The 19,282-nt window shown below is 58.6% G+C and overlaps 2 protein-coding genes across 5 annotated transcripts in view; one reads left to right on the top strand and one right to left on the bottom strand.

The window, feature by feature from the left end:
- Nucleotides 1-222: 222 nt before the first annotated feature.
- On the bottom strand, nucleotides 223-5,886 carry ZNRD2 (zinc ribbon domain containing 2). The gene is made up of 4 exons (XM_081099541.1): nucleotides 1,507-5,886; nucleotides 1,260-1,411; nucleotides 1,041-1,125; nucleotides 223-642 (listed from the first exon to the last, which is right to left on the bottom strand). The coding sequence occupies exons 1-4, from the start codon at nucleotides 1,868-1,870 to the stop codon at nucleotides 299-301; spliced, it is 945 nt and encodes a 314-aa protein (XP_080955667.1). The 5' UTR covers nucleotides 1,871-5,886; the 3' UTR covers nucleotides 223-298.
- Nucleotides 5,887-10,152: 4,266 nt separating this feature from the next.
- Nucleotides 10,153-19,282, top strand: part of LTBP3 (latent transforming growth factor beta binding protein 3) — a 17,314-nt gene continuing 8,184 nt past the window's right edge. For 2 of the 4 annotated variants that reach the window (XM_081099830.1, XM_081099829.1), the window contains exons 1-13: nucleotides 10,259-10,670; nucleotides 13,810-14,139; nucleotides 14,274-14,476; nucleotides 14,628-14,733; nucleotides 14,890-14,982; nucleotides 15,156-15,278; nucleotides 15,729-15,887; nucleotides 15,978-16,163; nucleotides 16,737-16,753; nucleotides 16,830-16,902; nucleotides 17,080-17,166; nucleotides 18,907-19,032; nucleotides 19,106-19,237. In XM_081099830.1, the coding sequence (XP_080955956.1) occupies nucleotides 10,349-10,670; nucleotides 13,810-14,139; nucleotides 14,274-14,476; nucleotides 14,628-14,733; nucleotides 14,890-14,982; nucleotides 15,156-15,278; nucleotides 15,729-15,887; nucleotides 15,978-16,163; nucleotides 16,737-16,753; nucleotides 16,830-16,902; nucleotides 17,080-17,166; nucleotides 18,907-19,032; nucleotides 19,106-19,237 (1,957 nt within the window). In that variant the 5' untranslated portion in view covers nucleotides 10,259-10,348. Of the gene's footprint in view, nucleotides 10,671-13,809; nucleotides 14,140-14,273; nucleotides 14,477-14,627; nucleotides 14,734-14,889; nucleotides 14,983-15,155; nucleotides 15,279-15,728; nucleotides 15,888-15,977; nucleotides 16,164-16,736; nucleotides 16,754-16,829; nucleotides 16,903-17,079; nucleotides 17,167-18,906; nucleotides 19,033-19,105; nucleotides 19,238-19,282 lie in introns of all 4 variants that reach the window. The other 2 variants (XM_081099831.1, XM_081099828.1) reach the window with 2 other exon arrangements.

Here is a 19,282-nt window from a genome sequence, read left to right as displayed (position 1 = left end):
TGGCACAGGAGGCCAGAGGTGCTGCGAGGCACATCCCCCCTGTTCCTGACTTTGCGGAGGCAACTATCTCAGAGTCCTCTCCCTCCCCATCACCCTCGAGTGGGGAAATTGAGCAGAAACAAGCCCGACTCATGTCTCGGGACATCAAGGAGATTAGATAGTGGGAGGGTAAGAGACCAAAAGCAGGAAAAAGGCGAGTGCCGCTGGGGCTAGCATGCACACTCAGAACCACGGCAAGAACAAACCACACGAGAGGAGCAGCTGTTTTTCTAGCGGGTTTTTCTCAAGGGGGGGTCTCTCAGTGTTGCAGCTGCTGCAGGCTTTGCAGGGCTTCAGCACAAGCCCGGATAAGGCTACATAGCTGGATGCTAGTCTCCAGGGAGGTGCTAGAGCCCAATTCAGCTGAGGCCCAGGTCAGCTTCTGCAGGAGGGCCTCCTGTGTGCTGGCCATGACATCTGCATTGGGAGGCACAGCAGGAGGGGCCGGCCCCTGGGCTGCCTTGAGCCCTGCTGCAGCTCCCTCACAGTGCTCTGGGCGGGGTACTGGGGGCTGAGGGGCGGGCCGAGCGCCTGAGGGGGGTTCCAAGGCAGAGGCGAGCTGGTGCTCCCGAGCTTGGGAGAGGGCAGCCTGGGCATTCAGAGCTAAAAGAGGAGAAACCGAGTAGAATGGTCAGGATGCCTGGCCCACCTCGGCCCTGAGCCACCTCCTAACTCTCTACTGCTCTGCTCTTTATGTGCCTCAGATGTGTTCCCTGCCACTCTACAGGGCAATTCATTCATTTTCTTTTTGTATCATGTTTACTTACGTCCTTGGGTCATCGGTCTCAGCAGGACTATGCCTCATGGAGCCGGGACCCTTCCTTGTGTCTGGCACACAGGAAGTGCTCGGCGCTCTTACTGAATGAATGCTCCTTTATAGAGCTAACAGGAGAAAGCGCCTTACCGCCGTCCCACTCAAGGACGCCACTGCCACCTCCCAGCACTACTGCTCCCAGGGCTCTATCACCACGCTTCCCCACCAAGCACACTCAGCCCCTCACCCGGATTATCCTTATCCACGTCTGAATCGAGCTCCTGACAAGCCACGCAGTAGGTCTGCCGCTGTTTGTTCTGGAGGAGGATCGTCTAGGGGCCAGAAAGCACAGGGGCAGGGGTGAGGCGCCAGGCAATAGGGACCGGAGAGGAGAGGCTGGGGAAGGGCCGTGCGGCCTAGTAGTCTGTGTCCCATCCCTGCTCCCACATCCCGAGTCCCTCCTCACCCCACAGTCCGCGCACGTGTCGCCCAGCATGCGGTAACCACGCAGCAGGTAATCGCCCATGAGCGAGGAGATGCGATTCTGCCGCTCCCGCCGAGCTTGCAGCACCTTCGTCTCCGCTTCGGTCGGAGGCTCCCAGGAGAAATCGTCGACTTCTGAAGAAAGAAAGGCACAAAGGACCTGGTCCCCTCGCCGAAGCAGGTGGCCTCCCGGACCCCGCAGCCGCGGACCCCGCAGCTCAAGTCCTCACCTGCACCGTTCAGGGCCATGTTGCCCGTTGTCGCCGCTGGGCTCAATGGAAGTGACGCACAGGCAGAGCGCCTGTCTCCGGCTCCGCCCCCTCCGTGGTGGGCAAGGGACGAGAGCGGAAATGACGCACAGAGGCTTCCCGGACGTCGCGACGCCCCGAGTGAGGCGTGTCTGCTGTAGACCACCCAGCCCAGTTCGCGACCCCCCGGGAACCCAGTAGGAGGGGCTTTCCCGCGGCGACTCCACTCGGCTCGCAGCGCACGGGAGTGGCTGCGCAGGCGCTGTTCTGCCCGCCGGCTCCGCCTCCCCGGGGGTTTCCCTTTCCGCACTGGCCGGACCATTGACGGGCGGGGCAGTGGCGTCATCACCGCAACACCCTTGCTAATAGCGGACGGCCCCTTGCTCGCGCGTGGAGCCTTTTCAGGCTTCAGTACTTACCACTTCAACCTGCAAGGCGGGCCAGCAGAGACCGTTCTCACTTTCTATACCTTTCAGCCTATTTGCATGTTTGGTGCCCCAGTCTCTCCATCCCCTGCCCATCCTAAGACCTGGGACTGATAACGGAGTCAGCTCCTAACTTTTTTTGAAGTTAAGCCCTCAAAAAGCCTGGTGCTTAAAAACACTGTACTGGGCATGCGCAGTTCCGGGAGCGGCCACAGCTGAGGAATGCTTGCTGGAGAGGAAGGGTGAAGGGCTTGTTTCACATGTCGGTAACCATTATGCTTTCCTTGGGTGGGTTGCTATTAAAATTACTCGTGCTCCCTAACATTGGTCTTGGTGATTTTTTTCTATTTTCTCTGTTCTTTTCCATACACATCCTCTCCCTTTTTAGGTTTGGCCAAGCCAGATGGGGCAGGCAGTGAGCTCCAGAAGTGCAGCCTGCAGTGCCGCAAGGCTGTGCACCAGGGCAGTGGAGAAGGAGCTAGGACTTAGACGTCCCATAATCTCATCTGCAACCTCCTCCTTTGGTTAGGCAGCACATGCTTCTGCAATATAACCTGAAGACTGAGTGCCCTCCCAGCCCCATCTTCTTACATAGACACTTTGGAACTGCCATTTTGCCCCAGCCAGTTGCTCGGGGTCCCTGAAGGATCCCTGGTTCGATTCCTGTCAAGAGCACATACCTCAGTTGCAGGCTCCATCCTGGCCCCCACACCCTGCATGCGGGAGGCAAACAACTATTATGTTTCACTATTGTGTTTCATATTGATGTTTCTCTTTCTCCGTCTCTCTCCCTCCCTTCCACTCTCTCTAAGAATTAATGGGAAAATATCCTCAGGTGAGGATTAACAAAAATTAAAAGTGGAACTGCCATTTTCTGATCCTTGCTGCCTCTTGCTTACTTGGAGAGCCCCGAGCCCTCTTCGCTCTCTCCCTCTCCGGGCAGTGTCCCTGACTCGGGCCCTGGCCTCACGTCAGTTCTGCCAAGCTGACTAGAGGGATTCTCGGATTCTAACCTGTACGCGCAGACCTTCCTGGTCCTCGCTGTCTTCGGCTCCCAGCCTCACCCTGAATTCTTCAATGCACCTTCTGTGTCATCGTCATGGCCAATATCCATTCAACAGCCTAGTCTGCCTGGCACCAATGAAGACCCTTACACTCATCCTCCCATTTAGCTCCCTTCATTTCCTCATGACAACCTTATGCGGGAGGTACTGCAGTTATCCCCATTTTACAGAGCAGGAAACTGAGTGATTCTTTTAAAATATAAATCAGATCATGTCACTATTTTGCTTAAAACCCTCTGGCATCTCCCCATCACATTTAGATGAAAATCCAAAGTCCTTACTATGGTCTCCAAGGCCGTACAAATCTGGCCCTCGGCCTCTCGTCTCCTTCCACCCTCCCTGCCTTCTTCCTCTCCCACCACTCAAGGAGATTCCCATAACCTTTCTCCACTCAGGGCTCCTCCCTGCCTCAAGTTCTGCAGGAGGGTGGACAGGGCACAGGCCTGGAACCAGGCAGGCCCGGTTTGATCCTGCATCTGCTGCTCACTGGCTATGTCACCTGGAGTGGTTTACCTCACCTCTCTGGACTTCAATTCCTCATCTGCCAAACAGGCCTTATACCTGCTGAGCAGGGCAGCTCCAGCTGGAAGGCAGTGTGGCTGAGGTTGCTGAGTCAAGGAGTCCCAAACGTGAAACAGATACTGTCAGTAATAGCCCCGCTGCCCAATAGAGGGCTTAGCGCGGCAATGGTTTCCGCTAACGGGGGAAACAAATCACAGCTGATCAAACTATCTAGACTCGGGAGCACTCCGCAAATGTCCGGAATCAAGCTGTGGATCGACCTTGCACTGTCCAGACGGTCTCCATGGTTGTACCAGACATGGCAACATGCCAGCCATCACTGAGCGGGCACAAAGCAAAGGGCTCTGTACTCCTGAGTCCTTCCCAGTCCTCGACGGGGGTGGGCATGTCCAGAAGTGCTGGTGATAAAGCCAACGTACAGCGGTCACGGTCGGCAGACCAGCTGCCTGGGAGGCAGTGAACTTGGGCTCTTCCATACCCTTCCCTCACCAAAGAGTTTAGCACACTCTCTGTGAGCCAGCCCAACGCCTGAGGCACTGCTGGCATGGCGGTAGTGAGGCCCATTCCCGAGTGACAGCACACACAACGGTGGCATTTTCACACACTGCTCAATTACAGTCCCCCCTCGACTGCCTCACCGAGCAACGCGTGGCTTACACTGTGCAGCTGTGGCTCTGAAAAATCATAACGTACATTGTCGTATTTTCACACTAACAGTTTCTGAAAAGGGGTCAACTTTCCTTTTGTTTTTTCCTTTTGTTTTTTGCCACGTGAATTGATATGACATCTCTGTGAAACAGGCAAGGGCCAGATGATACTGCCGGGAGCCGGTCCATCCTTGCTGTTTCAAGGGACCTGGCATATATGGCATACTGTCCTTAATATGTTTGCTCCCCTTCTTGGCACTATGTGTTTTAACCAAGGTCACCTCTCTGAGAAAGGTTGTTTCCCCAGGTAGGGATTTTCCCCTGAAGTTAGGGAGGGAATAAAACCCCTTAACTAAGTGCCAGGCGGGTAATTAATCACTTTAACTACGAACAATCATGCTTAAGCTACATAATCTTTACTCCCTGGAATGGAGATAAGAAACGCCCTAACCTTTGGAATAGAGATTGACAGGATTGAATCAACTGGCATAAATACAGATGTAACAAGACAACAGGACACAGAACCTAGACACAGAACCTAGACACAGAATCTACAGACAGAAGAACTTCGCTGGAGAGAACATGGCAAAAGATCCTGGACAGAACTTAGAACACAGAACCTAGACACAGAAACTGGCCACAGAACCTAGAGACAGAACCTAGCGAGAGAACCTGGCTGAAGAACCTAGAGATAGAACCTGGCTACAGAACCTGGATAGAACATGGCAAGAGAACCTGACTAGAACCTGGTGACTGAACCTGACTGGAGAACCTAGACAGAACCTGGCTGAAGAACCCGGCTACAGAACCTGGCGACCAAACCTGGCTGGAGATCCTAAGCAGAACTTCGCTGGAGATCCTGAACAGAACTTGGCTGGAGATCCTGGCTAGAGATCCTGGCAAGGCTGCTGATCAACTGAACGCTGTCTCCGTGTCATTCCTTCTTCGCCGACTCCGTCCACACCTTTGGGGATCCCTGGACCTGCTGGGGTTGGACCCCATCATGATACAGCGATAAAAACAATAATACTCAACTCTTGGTATATGTTTTCTTTGGGCTGGGCACTGTGCTAAGAGCTTTGCATGAATTCTCTCATTTAATCCTTAGGACAGCGGTTCTCAACCTGTGGGTCACGACCCCTTTGGCGGTCAGTCAAACAACCCTTTCACAGGGGTCACCTAAAACCATCCTGCATATCAGATATTTACATTATGATTCATAACAGTAGCAACATCACAGTTATGAAGTAGCAACGAAAATAATTTTATGGTTGGGTCACAACATGAGGAACTGTATTTAAAGGGCCAGAGGGTTGAGAACCACTGCCTGAGGACAATGCTATGAGTTAGGTCTTATCATTATCCCCAATTTGCAGGTGGGGAAGCTGAGGCTGGGATGGGTTAAGCAGTTTATCCACGGCCACCCTGCTGGGATGTGGCAGGGCTGGGGCTCTACCCAAGCAGCACACGTCTGCAGCCTAATTCTCACCAGTGGACTTGACCTGCATTTGAAAGTAGAGACGAGTGGTGGGGCTGAAGATCCTCTCTGATTTATCAAGAGTGAAGATAGCCCGGCTGGCATGGCTCAGTGGTTGAGCGTCGACCTATGAACCAGGGGGTTGCAGGCTCCATCCCCAGTGTGGGGTGTGCAGGAGGCAGCCAACCAATGATTCTCTTTCCTCATTGATGCTTCTATCTCTCTCCTTCTCCCTTTGTCTCCAAAATCAGTAAACATGTATATTTTTAAAAAAGAGTGAAGATAGGCTCATTTCATTTTCCAAGCCCATCTCTCAGTGCCCTTCATCACAGTACACGGCTCATCAGAAGGGCTCAGCGACAGCCACTCTCAGTAAAGTGTCGTCTACGGCCATACCACCCTGAACGCGCCCGATCTCGTCAGTAAAGTGTCATTGGAGACACGTGCTTCAAGGGCAGAATGTCCCCTCCAGGCCTCTGAAATGTCCAGCCCTCATCTTTAGAGCTGAGGTGCAGTCCCCAGCTATCCACCCCAGTGCCTAGAAGCTTCCCCGAAACATTCAGAAATCAGAGACGCAGCACCGAGCCCGGCAACGGTCAGCTCTTTTAATGGTGCCTCCCCTCCCACCAGCCAGCCCATCGTGGCTCCCAGACCCAGAGAACAATGAAAAGAATGTGTGTGCCGAGCACTTATTATGTGGCCAGCATCTACCAAGGACTTCCTAAATGTAGGCTCATTTGATTCTCTGCTTAAAAATGAGGAAATGGAGGCATGGAGAAATTGAGGTATTTTCCCAATTCACATAGCTGGTACAGGATGCAGCCAGGAAAAATTCATGCCAGAAAACAACCGCTATGCTATGCCGCCTCCTGAAACATAACTTCCGTTATGCAGGCGGCGGCTGCCCTGTCCAGCCGATTCCCCTAACGTGGCATGGGGAGCCTGGGTTTGAGTCCTGGCTCTACAGTTGACCAACTGTATAACTTCAGCCAAGTCCCTTGCCTCTTCTGGGCTTCAAGAACCCCTCTGCACAAGGAACCCTCCCCTAACATTTAAGCAGTCTGACCTGTCCCTGGGCTCTTTGTCCCATTCTAGCAAAGCCCTTCATTGCCCTCGGGCCCACCCCCCGTCTTTAGGACATTGTGGGACCCCCTCACGCCTCCATTCCAGGAGCACTGCGTAGGCTTTGGGTCAGGAAGACCTGAGTTCAGGCCCCACATCTTATCACCCAATGACCTGAGTCTAATTCAGCGGTTCTCAACCTGTGGGTCGCGACCATCGGAAAACACATATAGCAGATCAGATATTTACATGACAATTCGTAACTAGCAAAATTACAGTTATGAAGTAGCAACGAAAATAATTTTATGGTTGGGGGTCCCCACCACATGAGAAACTGTACTAAAGGGTCGCGGCATTAGGAAGGTTGAGAACCGCTGGTAATTGTCTCATCTTGCAGAGCCTCGCTTTCCCCTTTGGAGCGGGCTGGGAGGATGAAATACTGTAACCGTGTAAAGTACACAGTAAACGCTGGGGGCTCTTGTGGCCTCGCTCCATTCAGTCAACAAACTTCAGCAGCCTGTGTGTGCAGCCCTGAGCTAAGATCTGGAGTTTGTGCCTTCATGGGAGGCCAGTGAGACAGACAATAAGCAAGTAGTCAAACTCACAATGTTTCAAGTGGTTTCCAGCAGGAAACAAACAGGTAATGTGACCCAGAGGGCCAGCATGGCTGTTTTAGAAAAAGCCATACAGAAATACCTCCCAGAGGCAGAAACCCAACAGCCATCACTCAGGCAAAGGACTGGCTGAGCTCAGCATCTTTTTTTTTTTTTTAATCCTCACCCGAGGATATTTTTCCAACGATTTTTAGAGAGTGGAAGAAAGAGGGAAAGACGGAGAGAAATATCGATGTAAGAGAAACAGGATTGGTTGCCTCCTGCAGGAGCCCCGAACAGGGCCCCAGGCCAGGGAGGAGCCTGCAACTGAGGTACGTGCCCTTGACCGGAATCGAACCCAGGACCCTTCAGTCCAAAGGCCGACACTCTATCCACGGAGCCAAACTTTGTAGGTACAGGTGAGCAATGAGAAGCCATTGGAGGTTTGTTTTTTTTTAAAAAAATATATATATATATATATATATATATATATATATATATATATATATATATATTTTATTGATTTCAGAGAGGAAGGGAGAGGAAGAGAGAGAGAGAAACATCAACGATGAGAGAGAATCATTGGTTGGCTGCCTCCTGCACTCCCCCCACTGGGGATCGAGCCTGCAACCCAGGCATGTGCCCTAACCAGGAATCAAACCATGGACCTCCTAGTTCATAGGTCGACGCTCAACCACTGAGCCATGCCAGACGGGGCATTGGAGGTCTTCAATAAGAGTAGTAGTATGGCTGGAATCAGGCAACTCCGGCACCAGGTGGAGGAGGGACCGACCAGAGCAGGTAGACATGGTGGTGGGGAGACCGGTGAGGCAGCAGAAAGGATCTGGGATGACCACAGAGGTCATGGTCTCCTTGGACTTACAGGAAAACATGCATCTTGGAGGCATGAAAACATGCCAGTAGCTTCTAGGAAGATGGGGTGGCTGGGGGGTGGCACAGAGATGAGGATAGAAAAGGTGGCCGAGCCACCGACAGCACGTGTGGGCTGTCGCCGTCTGCCTGCAGACCCACTGTGCGCCCTTGGTCTCCCTGCTCCGTGCCACCGGCTAATGTGTGCTGCATCCACCCAGGCTCTCCGGGCCAGGACCAGACTAGGTAGTGTCCTCTCCCTGGCTCCCTCCCCGCGGGCCGCAGGGCGACAGGCGCAGGTCCCCGCTGAGGGCTCTGCTGGTCCCCAGGAGGGGTGTGCAGGAGGCTCTCTCACCCGTGTTTCTCTCTCTCTGTCCCTCTCCCTTACTGTTTCTCTAAAATCAATAAAAACATAAAATCAATAAAAAAATGTTCAGTCGCCCACCTGGCAGGTGGTAAGCACTCAGAGTGTGTGACCTGAGCCCTGAGGGCAGGCGGCTGCCCCTCCCTCCCGCTCCTGGATCCCAGCTCCTGCCCCACCCTGCAACACCAGCCTGAGCAGTTCAGGCAGGGTCTCCACGAAAGGGTTTCCCTCAGTCCTCCCCAAACTACCCAAATAAATCTACCCTCAAAGTAAGCGCCATGAGCTCTTGGACAGGTGTGCCTGAAGGACCCATCCCGAACCCCCTTCCTCAGCCAGACTGCCATCCCCGCTGCCCAGCAGGGGAGGGTTTGGTGCCACCCTGACTGGGTCCTGTCTGCTCTGGATATACCCAGGTCACATCCACCCCCTGCTGAGTTCTGTGAGTCAGACACTGAATCCTGGGGTGTCCGGGCCAGGCCTTCCCCCTTATGGCCTGGGCCCCAGGACTCTGTAGCCTTCCAGGCCTCCCTTCCAGACCGGTGGACAGGCCTGGCTCCCCTCCAGCCTTGACCAAACTCAAGGCCTTGCCCCAGCCCCTGCCAACCCCTGCCCTGGGGCCCTGCTCTGCCCCTGCCCCGGGCCCCTGGGCCCTCAGGCAGCACCCCCCTCCTCCCGGCTGTTAGCCTGGGAAGGGGGCCAGACCCTGAGCTCAGACCTTGGCGATTCCAGAGTGTCTGAGGCCCAGAGCCAGCCCCGCCAGCCCGGCCAGACATGCAGAAGGGGGAGGGGGTACAGGGTGGGCACCAGGAAGCCATTTACAGGGGGGCTGGGCACTCTCCCTGCAGGAGCACACCCTCCCCCTCCCCCTCCCCTTCCTGTCCTCACCCCCAGTCCCGTTCCTCACCATTACCTTCCTCACTCCCTAGGTCCCAATAAATTAAAAAGGGGGGCGGGGGGGGGGCTGACGGGAAAGCTGGTTTCCAGCTCTGTCCTTCCGGCTCCTTTTCAGGGACCCCTCACTGAGCCCCTCCCGCCGACGGAGAGGGCACCAGTACCCCTGGGGAGTGGCTGGGGGATCGGACCCCCATGTGCAAGAGGGGCTGGGCTGAGGCCTGGGATCCAGCCGCACGGGACCCCCCTCCGCCGCCCCAGCCTCGGTTCCCCGCTTCGATGGGGCGGGCCGAGGTCTAGGCCGGCCCCCCGCCCCGCCCGGAGGAATCCGGGGGCCCGGCCGCGGCCCAGGTGAGGGCCCTCCGGACAGGGCCCAGCGCGCGGTTCCGGCGGGGCGGGCCTCGGGGTGGGGACCGCGCCGGCTCCACTCGCCCGCACCTCCTCGCTCCTCCCGGCGGGAGCGGCGACGCTTTAAGCAGAAAAAAACCGTCTCCCTGGCCGGGGGCCAGCGGCCCAGCCCCCTCGCCGCCGGCGGCAGCCAGCGAAAACAACTGCTCACTTCTCCCCGTCCCGCCGCGCTGCTTCCCGCCGCCGCGTCCCCGGCCCCGAGGCGCGGAGCGGCCGCCGTCGCTCCTCCTCCCCGCCGCCGCCGCCTCGCGCTGCCTCCGTCCGCGGCCTCCGCAGGCTCGGGCCCGGCTCGTGGCGGGGCAGCCGGCCGGGCGGTGGGAGTTCGGGGCTCCCCGCGTCCGGCCTCCGTCTCCGGGCCTCTCCGGGCCCCCGCCGCGCCTGCCGTCCGCTCCCCGCGCGCTTCCTCCCGACCCGCTCCCCGGGGCTCCGGGCTGGCCGCCCGCCTCGGGCGCCGGGACCTCGCCCCCGTCCAGGCGCGCCGCGCGGGTCCTGCGGCCCCGGATGCCCGGGCCCCGAGGGGCGGCTGGCGGCTCGGCCCCTGAGATGCGCGGGGCGGGGGCGGGGGCGGCGGGGCTGCTGGCGCTGCTGCTGCTGCTGGGCCCCGGCGGCGGGGCGGAGGGGGGGCCGGCGGGGGAGCGGGGCGCCGGCGGGGGCGGGGCGCTGGCCCGCGAGCGCTTCAAGGTGGTCTTCGCGCCGGTGATCTGCAAGCGGACCTGCCTCAAGGGCCAGTGCCGGGACAGCTGTCAGCAGGGCTCCAACATGACGCTCATCGGAGAGAACGGCCACAGCACCGACACGCTCACGGGCTCCGGCTTCCGCGTGGGTGAGGGCCCGGGGCATGGGCTGGGGGAGCGGGCCGGGCCGGCACCGGGACGAATGCGGGAGACGTGGCAGAGGAGGCCATCGCCGCTGAGAGCAGCTCTCTGGGGACCTGGGCCCCAGGGGGTCAGGGGGCTTGGGAGGCCGGGGCCAGAGCTGGGGGGGCTGCAGGATGCGGGGACCTCCTCGCAGCGCTGGGTTAGGGCTGAGGCCTGAGTGAGAAGTGGGGGGACGCGGGGGCCCTGGATGGCACAGACTCTAGGAAGGTGCTGGGTTCTGAGAGGAGTCAGGTGGGCACACAGGGGCGTTGAGGGATGTGAGCTGGGGCAGGAGACCTCAGAGAGGGGTACATACTCCCCCAAGAAGCGGATTTGCTGGAGGAAACAGGAAAAGTCATTAAAAATGTCTCAAGTCAGGCCTGCCAGGGGTAGACACCTGCGTTCTCGGGGGGGAGGAGCCAAGGTCAGGGCTCGCTGAGAGAAGTTCCTGGGAAGTCTGGGGGGGGGGGGGTGTTGGGCTGGTCCTCACCCCTCCTTTCCCTGGTGTCCCATCTGTGCCGTTATGGAGGACATGAGCTCTAACAGCCCTGCCTCGGCGGCTCTGCCAACCAGCCCTCATGACTCCCCAGTTCCGCCTCAGCCCACCCCTTCCCGGCATCTCTTTTCAAAGGCCAGGCCTGGGGCTCGGGGCTCAGCTCTCCTCCCCCGGGCCTGCGGGTGGAGGGAGGTGTCCCGGCAGTAATTACCTCCTGGACAGGGTAATTAGGCTGGGCCCAGGATGGCACTAGCAAAACGGCCCCTCTTACACATGCCTGTACTCAGTCAGTCCCACTCGCGGACATGGTTCACAGTTCCCATGAGGTGTGTGCATGCGTGTGTGTGCACATGGCAGACAGGCCCACACATGGCCTCCGGTGTGGCGCAGTGACTAAGTACATGTTTCTCTGTGCTGTCCTCCTGGGTGCGTGTCTCCAGTCCCCGTGGGAGTGTTGATGTGAACCTGTGTTGGTGTCAGAACGCGTCTGTGAGTGTGTAAGACAAGATGACTGTGCATGAGTGTATGTGGGCCAGACCTCCCAGGCCCCCTGGCCATCCTGCCCAAGCTGCTGTCTCCCTCCCTGCTGCCCACATCCCCCCGGCTTGGTGCCCAGGCCTCAGTGGGCGGGTGTCACTGGGAGGTCACCCTCACCGCTATGGGTGACTCACTGGGAGGCAGGAAGGAGAGGATCCTGCCTCCCCCGGCCCCAGACACACCCCTTCGGCCCTGAAAGTCCTGGCCCCAAGAGACCAGGCAGGATGGGCTGGGCTGGGATGCTCTTGGCCAGGCCCCGATGGCCATGGATGTGACCTGACCCTCTGAGGCCCTCCAGGCGTCCAGGAGAGCAGCACCCCACCTTCCCCTCTGGACAGTGAGGGCATCGTGGGGCAGGCAGGAGGGGGGCTGGGTCCGTGCGTGAGCTCAGGGCCCCAGGCTGGATGTCGGGTTGGGATGTGCGTGTGTGTGGTAGAGAGACCGAGGCCCCATCCTCTCACTCAGTCACTCCGTTCATGCCCCCTGCACCTCATCTGGAGCCCAGAGCTGAGGCAGACCTGGCCCTGCGCTTCAAAGCACCTTTATTGTGTGGGAGACAGACCTGACAGTAATAGCCAAGTCAAGTGCCAGGCAGAGCTGGAGCGGAGGGTGATAACTCAGGAGAGGGCACAGGGGTGGTCGGGATGTGAGGAGGAGAAACTGACACTGGAAGGATAAGATGGGAATATACAGAGATGGGGGACAGGCTCTGAAGTGGAGGGAATAGCTTGAATACATCCCTGGAGGCAGCGGATGTGGCTTCTTTGTAGTGGGAGTGAGTCCTGCGGAATGGGGTGGGTACACATGGAAAATGCAGAGGGGATGGGCTGAAGGAAAGTTCGTTCTGGGTCATGGAGAGCCTAAAACGTCCCAGCAAGGAAGCCAGCCTTGAGCAGGGGTGTGACAATGCAAGGGCTTTGCTAGAGGTGGGGGAGGAGGAGGGGGAGGAGAGGGGTGCTGGGATGTGAACAGGCAGGAGAGAAGCAGGGAGCCAAGGAGTCTGTGGCAAGGCTCAAAGCAAGGGAGGGGCAGAGGGCATGGGGAGGAGGGGAGATGGACTCTGAGGCAGTGCAGAGGCCAGAACTGCGTGGGGCGGGAGCAGGAGAGATGGGCCTCCAGGCTCAGCTGTGAGTGACCAGGGCGGGCAGGGAGTGCTGGGGTCTAAGGTCAGAGAGGTGGGCAGTCGGGATGAATTCCGACAGTGTCCCCTGGGTGGAGGGGCCCAGAGAGGTCCCAGGGGGCTGTAGCTACAGATGTGGGCATGGTTGGCAGTGGTGAAGTGCGGGCCCTGGGATGGCAAGGTGGAGGGAGGGAGAGGGACAGGGAGAGCCCAGAGAGGGCTGAGGCCTGCATCAAAGGGAGGCTGTAGAAGAGGAAGTGCAGGTACAGATTGCTTTCCAGGAAAGACAGAGCAAAGCCAGAAGAGGAAAAGGCTGTTCCATCGCCATTTGCTACTACTTACTAAGTACCCTGTGTCAGGCACTGTGTGAAGCATTAAAAAAAAAATATTTTTTTTATTGATTTCAGAGAGGAAGGGAGAGGGCGAGAGAGAAACATCAATGATGAGAATCATTGATTGGCTGCCTCCTACACGTCCCCTACTGGGGATTGAGCCCACAAACGGAGCAGGTGCCCTTGACCGCAATTGAACCTGGGACCCTTGGGTCCAAAGGCTGACGCTCTATCCACTGAGCCAGACCAGCTATGGCTGTGCTAAGCATTTGTACAGGCATCACCTAATGTCATAGACACACATCCTACAGATGAGGACACAGGCATAGGGAGACGAAGTAAGTTCTTAGGGCCATGCAGTGGTCCGGTGGCCTCCTAGCTAGGATTTAAGTCCAAGACTTAAGGCTCAGAAGCCAACATGGGTAGAAGGATGTCGGGGATCCTAGCGGGCAGTTTCCGTGTGTTTATGTTACAAAAACCATGGATGTGGGTTCTCCAGGAGGACAGAGCCAGTGGGTGGCAAGGAAGTAGGAATGAGGGGGGAGACAGGATGTGGGTGAGGGACTGGGCCTGGGTGCTGGGGTGGGGCCGCCTGAGCCCTGACCCATCTCCCTCCCCAGTGGTGTGCCCTCTGCCCTGCATGAATGGCGGCCAGTGCTCCTCCCGAAACCAGTGCCTGTGCCCTCCGGACTTCACGGGTCGCTTCTGCCAGGTGCCTGCCGGAGGAGCTGGCGGAGGCACGGGGGGCTCAGGCCCTGGGCTGGGCAGGGCCGGAGCCCTGTCCACAGGCGCGCTGCCGCCCCTGGCTCCAGAGAGCGAGTCTGTGGCCAGCAAGCACGCCATCTACGCAGTCCAGGTGATCGCTGATCCGCCCGGGCCCGGGGAGGGGCCCCCTGCCCAGCATGCGGCCTTCCTGGTGCCCCTGGGGCCGGGACAGATCTCTGCAGAAGGTACCGGGTGACAGACCGGCCTGAGCGGGCGGGCGCTAGGGTGGCGGGACCGGCAGAGGCTAGCCCTGGAGGAGCTCCTGGCTGCCCACCGAGGGGGGCGGGGCAGTCCTGAGGCCACCGTGCCCCGCCCCCAGTGCAGGCCCCGCCCCCCGTGGTGAACGTGCGTGTCCACCACCCGCCCGAGGCCTCCGTCCAAGTTCACCGCATCGAGGGGCTGAATGCCGAGGGCCCAGGCCCCTCCCAGCACCTGCTGCCGCACCCCAAGCCCCAGCACCCCCGGCCACCCACCCAGAAGCCCCTGGGCCGCTGCTTCCAGGACACGCTGCCCAAGCAGCCCGTGAGTCTCTACGTCTCAGGCTGCCCTGACCCAACCCAAGGGGATTGCTCAAAACTGGGGGTCTGCGGGGTGAGGAGGGAGGAGAAGAGCCTCAGGAGGGAGGCTGGGTGGGGGCTGGGCGCCCTGTGACCCGGTCCGTACTCCCCGCTAGTGCGGCAGCAATCCCCTGCCAGGCCTCACCAAGCAGGAGGACTGCTGCGGGAGCATCGGTACCGCCTGGGGCCAGAGCAAGTGCCACAAGTGCCCCCAGCTGCAGTGTGAGTGCCTGGCTCAGGCATGGGACCCACACACACTCCTCCTGCACCCCCCCCCCCCCCGCCCCAGCCACCGCCCATCCAACTCCTCTGCCCCTCCCCCTCCCCACCCAGCAGGCCCTCAGTGCCCTCCCCTGCCACTCTCTCCTCTCTCTGCAGACACAGGGGTGCAGAAGCCAGGGCCTGTGCGTGGGGAAGTGGGTGCTGACTGCCCCCAGGGCTACAAGAGACTCAACAGCACCCACTGCCAGGGTAGGGCCGGCCGGGAGATTCTGTGGGCTGGAGGGCGGGCCAGTTGTCCCTGGGGGAGGTCCCAAGGTGTTGGAGGGAGGAGGTGGGGCTGGGGCAGGACCTTGAGGTTCTTGGAGCAGCTTGCTGTCACCCTATGGCCCAGACTAGAGGGACCAAACTCCCACTCACCACAGACATCAATGAGTGTGCAATGCCGGGCATGTGTCGCCACGGGGACTGCCTCAACAACCCGGGCTCCTATCGCTGCGTCTGCCCACCGGGCCACAGCCTGGGCCCCTCCCGCACACAGTGCATTGGTGAGACTGCGGCTTGGGTTCCTGGGAGGTCACAAGGCAGGGGCTAGAGGGGTAAGGCTACAAGCAGCAGGGTCAGAGGTCAGAATGGAATCCAAAGTTGGAGAAACAAGATACAGAGGAGTGGCCAAGAGTCACTGGAGATCTGGGGTTAGAGGTCACATGGGGTCAGGGACTATATGGAGTCAGGGTCATATGAGATCATGGACTTGAGTAGGAGGGAGAAAGTCTAGAGCAGCTAGAATTGGGTCAGTGGGTTCAGTGGTCACAGAGGTTTCAGGAGTCGCATGAGGTCAGAGTAACAGGCCCAAGGGTCACGTATATTCAGGGTCAAATGGGGTCAGGAGCCACATGAGGATCAGGCTGGCCAGAGGCAAGTTCTGGAGCGGCTGGGAGGAGGGATGTGGGCAACGTTCAGGCCCAGATGCCCATGCCCATCACCCGCCCCTGCAGCAGACAAGCCAGAGGAGAAGAGCCTGTGTTTCCGCCTGGTGAGCCCCGAGCACCAGTGCCAGCACCCGCTGACCACGCGCCTCACCCGCCAGCTCTGCTGCTGCAGCGTCGGCAAGGCCTGGGGTGCGAGGTGCCAGCGCTGCCCCGCCGATGGCACGGGTGAGCCTGGGGCCTCTGGGGCTAGGGGGCTGTCTAGCTGTGTGCCTGTCCAGGAAATACTCACTTCTCTGCCCCTTGCTCTGGCCACAGCTGCCTTCAAGGAGATCTGTCCAGCTGGAAAGGGCTACCACATCCTCACTTCCCACCAGACACTCACCATTCAGGGCGAAAGTGACTTTTCCCTTTTCCTGCACCCCGACGGGCCACCCAAGCCCCAGCAGCTGCCTGAGAGCCCCAGCCGGGGGCCCCCGCCTGAGAACACGGAGGAAGAGAGAGGTCTGGCTTGACCCTTTCTATTCTCTGACGGACACTGAACCCCTAGACCTGACCCCTCGACTCCTGATCCAGGGACATGACCTCGGAGTGTAACTTCTAACACCAAATCCCCGTCCTAACCGCTGACCTCCAGAGCTGACTCTCCCACCCTAAGCAAGCTTGCAATCCCAGGACTTAACCCCCGATCGACAGGATCTGACCATCCATTGCCCTCCAGTTCTGTTCCTCTAACCCCACAACCCCTTTGACTTCCAGACCAGGGCCCTGATTCAGCCCAAATGCTGGCCCTAGATCTGACCTTCTGACCCTGACCTAGGATCTGACCCTAGCTGTAACCTCCTACACCTTATTCTATAACCCAAAGACCTTGACCAGCCAATCACTCTCCCTATCTGTTCCCCTGACGTGCGATGCAAGCACTCCATGACCCCAGGATCTGACCCTTGACACTTGACCCAGAGACATGACTGTTAAACTCTTAGAGCCGTAACTACAAATACCCGACGGCTGATCCCAGACTTGACTCCCTTCCCCCAGCCCAGCACTGAATGGCCCCTTCTTCTTCCCTTTTAGGGGTGAGCACAGACTCAGTGAGTATGAGAACCTAGGCGGGGGGGACAGGGAGGCACAGAAGACACAGTGGGCTCATGCTGCTGTCACCTGCAGCCAGGGCTCGAGGAGCAGTCAGCACAGCAGAGCCACCCGACCGCCACCACCTCTCCTGCCAGGCCCTACCCTGGTGAGATGGGCACTGCAGGGGCCAGTCCTCAAGGGCTGTCACTGCTGGGGGAAGGTCACAGCCTAGGCACTGGGGGTGGGGGGTGACGCTGGCTGTGAAGTTTCCAGCTGACGGCCTGTGGAGAGTGGGGCCGCTCTCCCACCCTCCTCCCTCTGATGGCTGTGTTGCTGCCCCCAGAGCTCATCTCCCGGCCCTCGCCCTCCACCGTTCGCTGGTTCCTGCCGGACTTGCCCCCGTTAGAGATCGCCCCTACTCAGGTCACAGGTAAGACCCGTCCACCTAGTCCATGCCCTGGGTAAGCCCTGCCCCTCGCTTAGTTTACCTCTGTCCCTCCCTCCCTCCAGTCAATCTGGAGCTAGAACACTTTTCTGGGGCGTCCTGTGCACCAGGCCATGGGGACCCCTCCGAGTGCAGCAGAGACCCCACTCTGCCATATAATGATACGGGTATTATGATCAGCCCCGTCTGAAGCATTTATTCCTTCATTCAACGGATATTTGTTAAGCACCTACTATGTGCCAGGCCCTGGTTTAAGTGCTGGGATGCAGCAGTAAACAAAGCAGACCAAAATTCCCTGTCCTTGCAGAGCAGGCAGACAACAAACAGATTAATGAATAAAAATCTAGTCTGTCTCATAAATGCTTGAAAAAAATAATAAACCAGAGAAGAAGAAAGGAATCTGGGGGTTGTGATAATAGGGAGCAGGCAATCAGAGAAGGCTTTCTGAGCAGGGCTTTAAAGATTGTTAGAAATTAAAGAGGAGAAGGTTGGTGAAAAAACATTCCAAGGGAAGTTAAGTTTGGGCAAAGCCAATGGAAACATGAAACTGGTGGAAGAGGGAGAAACCACACACAGATCAGTGTTTCTGAGCCAGAGCAGGGCCGGCACATGGAGCCTTGCTAAGAGGCTTGGGTTTGATCCCAAAGGCTGTGGGAAGTGTCTGCAGGGTTTTGGGCATCATAATTGCTAGCTGTAGCTGAGCAATCTCCCTGTGCCGGGCACTCACTGAAGAGATCTACATGCTAAGTATCATTTAGCCTCTCACACTCTATGAAGTGGGCATTGTTGGTCTCCTTTTCCAATAAGAAAGCTGAGGCTCAGAGAGGTTCAGTAACTTGCCCCAGGTCACACAGCTGAGCTAGATTCAAGCCCATGTGTTTGTGGATTCCAAAGCCACAAGGGAGCTGTCAGCCTGATTGAAACCTGGAGGCTAGATTTGCTCCTGGGTGAGGGCTTGGGTGGATGATGGATGCCCTGGAGGCCTGCACTGAGTAGGAAAACCCAATGACAGCCCTGGAGACTGTGGAGTGTGAGGAAGAGGCACCTGGGAGGGTTCTCAGAGGAGGGGATGTTAAGAACGCTTAGGAGAGGCGCTCAAGGCAGAGAACACCCCGCAAAAGCCCACTGGCCAGGTGTGTTTGGGGTAGGGCAGAGTTCAGCATCAAGGCCTGGGCTGCATGGAGATGGAGGAGGGGAAGCGAGTCAGGGGTAGGACCAAAAGGAGGAGGAGGAGGTAGGAGGCGGGAAGTCCTGGGACTGGTGACAAAGAGGGTGAGAGGGGGTCCTGGATCTGGCCACTTATGCACCACCATGAGGCAAGCCACAGCTCCCAGGAACCCCGCTCCCGCCTGCCTTGGGAGGGGGAGGAAATCAACCAGCGAGGGGCTGAGGTCCCTGAGGCAATGGGGGTGAGGGTCACAGGGCTGGAGGATATTGGTGACTGAGGCTGCAGGGTTTAAAATATTGAGGTAACGGGTCAGGGTACGGTGAGTGGAGGTTCTGAGCGGAGGAGGTAGGGATGTCAGGGCCTGGGGTGTGGTTTGGGGTTAACTGGGAAGGAGGTGTAGGAAAGTCTAAGACTTGGAGTGTGGGTGGGCAGGGACCCAAGGTCACGGTGTGACCAGGCTCAGGTTTCCCAATCATTAGGAATGGGGGGGGGGGGGTTCCGAGGTCCCTACCGGGGACGCGGCGGAAAGTGAGCGCCCCTCCCCCGCCCGCCCGCAGAGACCGAGGAGTGCCGGCTGAACCAGAACATCTGCGGCCACGGGGAGTGCGTCCAGGGCTCCTCCGGCTACTCCTGCCATTGCAACCCGGGCTACCGGTCGCACCCCCAGCACCACTACTGCGTGGGTGAGCGGGGCGGGTGGGTGGCCGCGGACGGCCCTGCCCCCCGACACCGCTTTGACGTCTCTGCCCTTCTCAGACGTGAACGAGTGCGAGTCGGAGCCGTGCGGCACCGGCCGGGGCATCTGCATGAACACCGGCGGCTCCTACAACTGCCACTGCAACCGCGGCTACCGCCTGCACGTGGGCGCCGGGGGGCGCTCGTGCGTGGGTGAGCAAGGCGGGCGGGGGCCGAGTGCCTGGGGGGCCGCCCTCC

Source organism: Myotis nattereri, assembly GCF_964212035.1.
Source record: "Myotis nattereri genome assembly, chromosome: 9".
Classification (NCBI taxonomy): domain Eukaryota; kingdom Metazoa; phylum Chordata; class Mammalia; order Chiroptera; family Vespertilionidae; genus Myotis; species Myotis nattereri.
The sequence above is the reverse complement of the archived record's forward strand: the minus strand, read 5'-3'. Positions and strand labels throughout refer to the sequence as shown.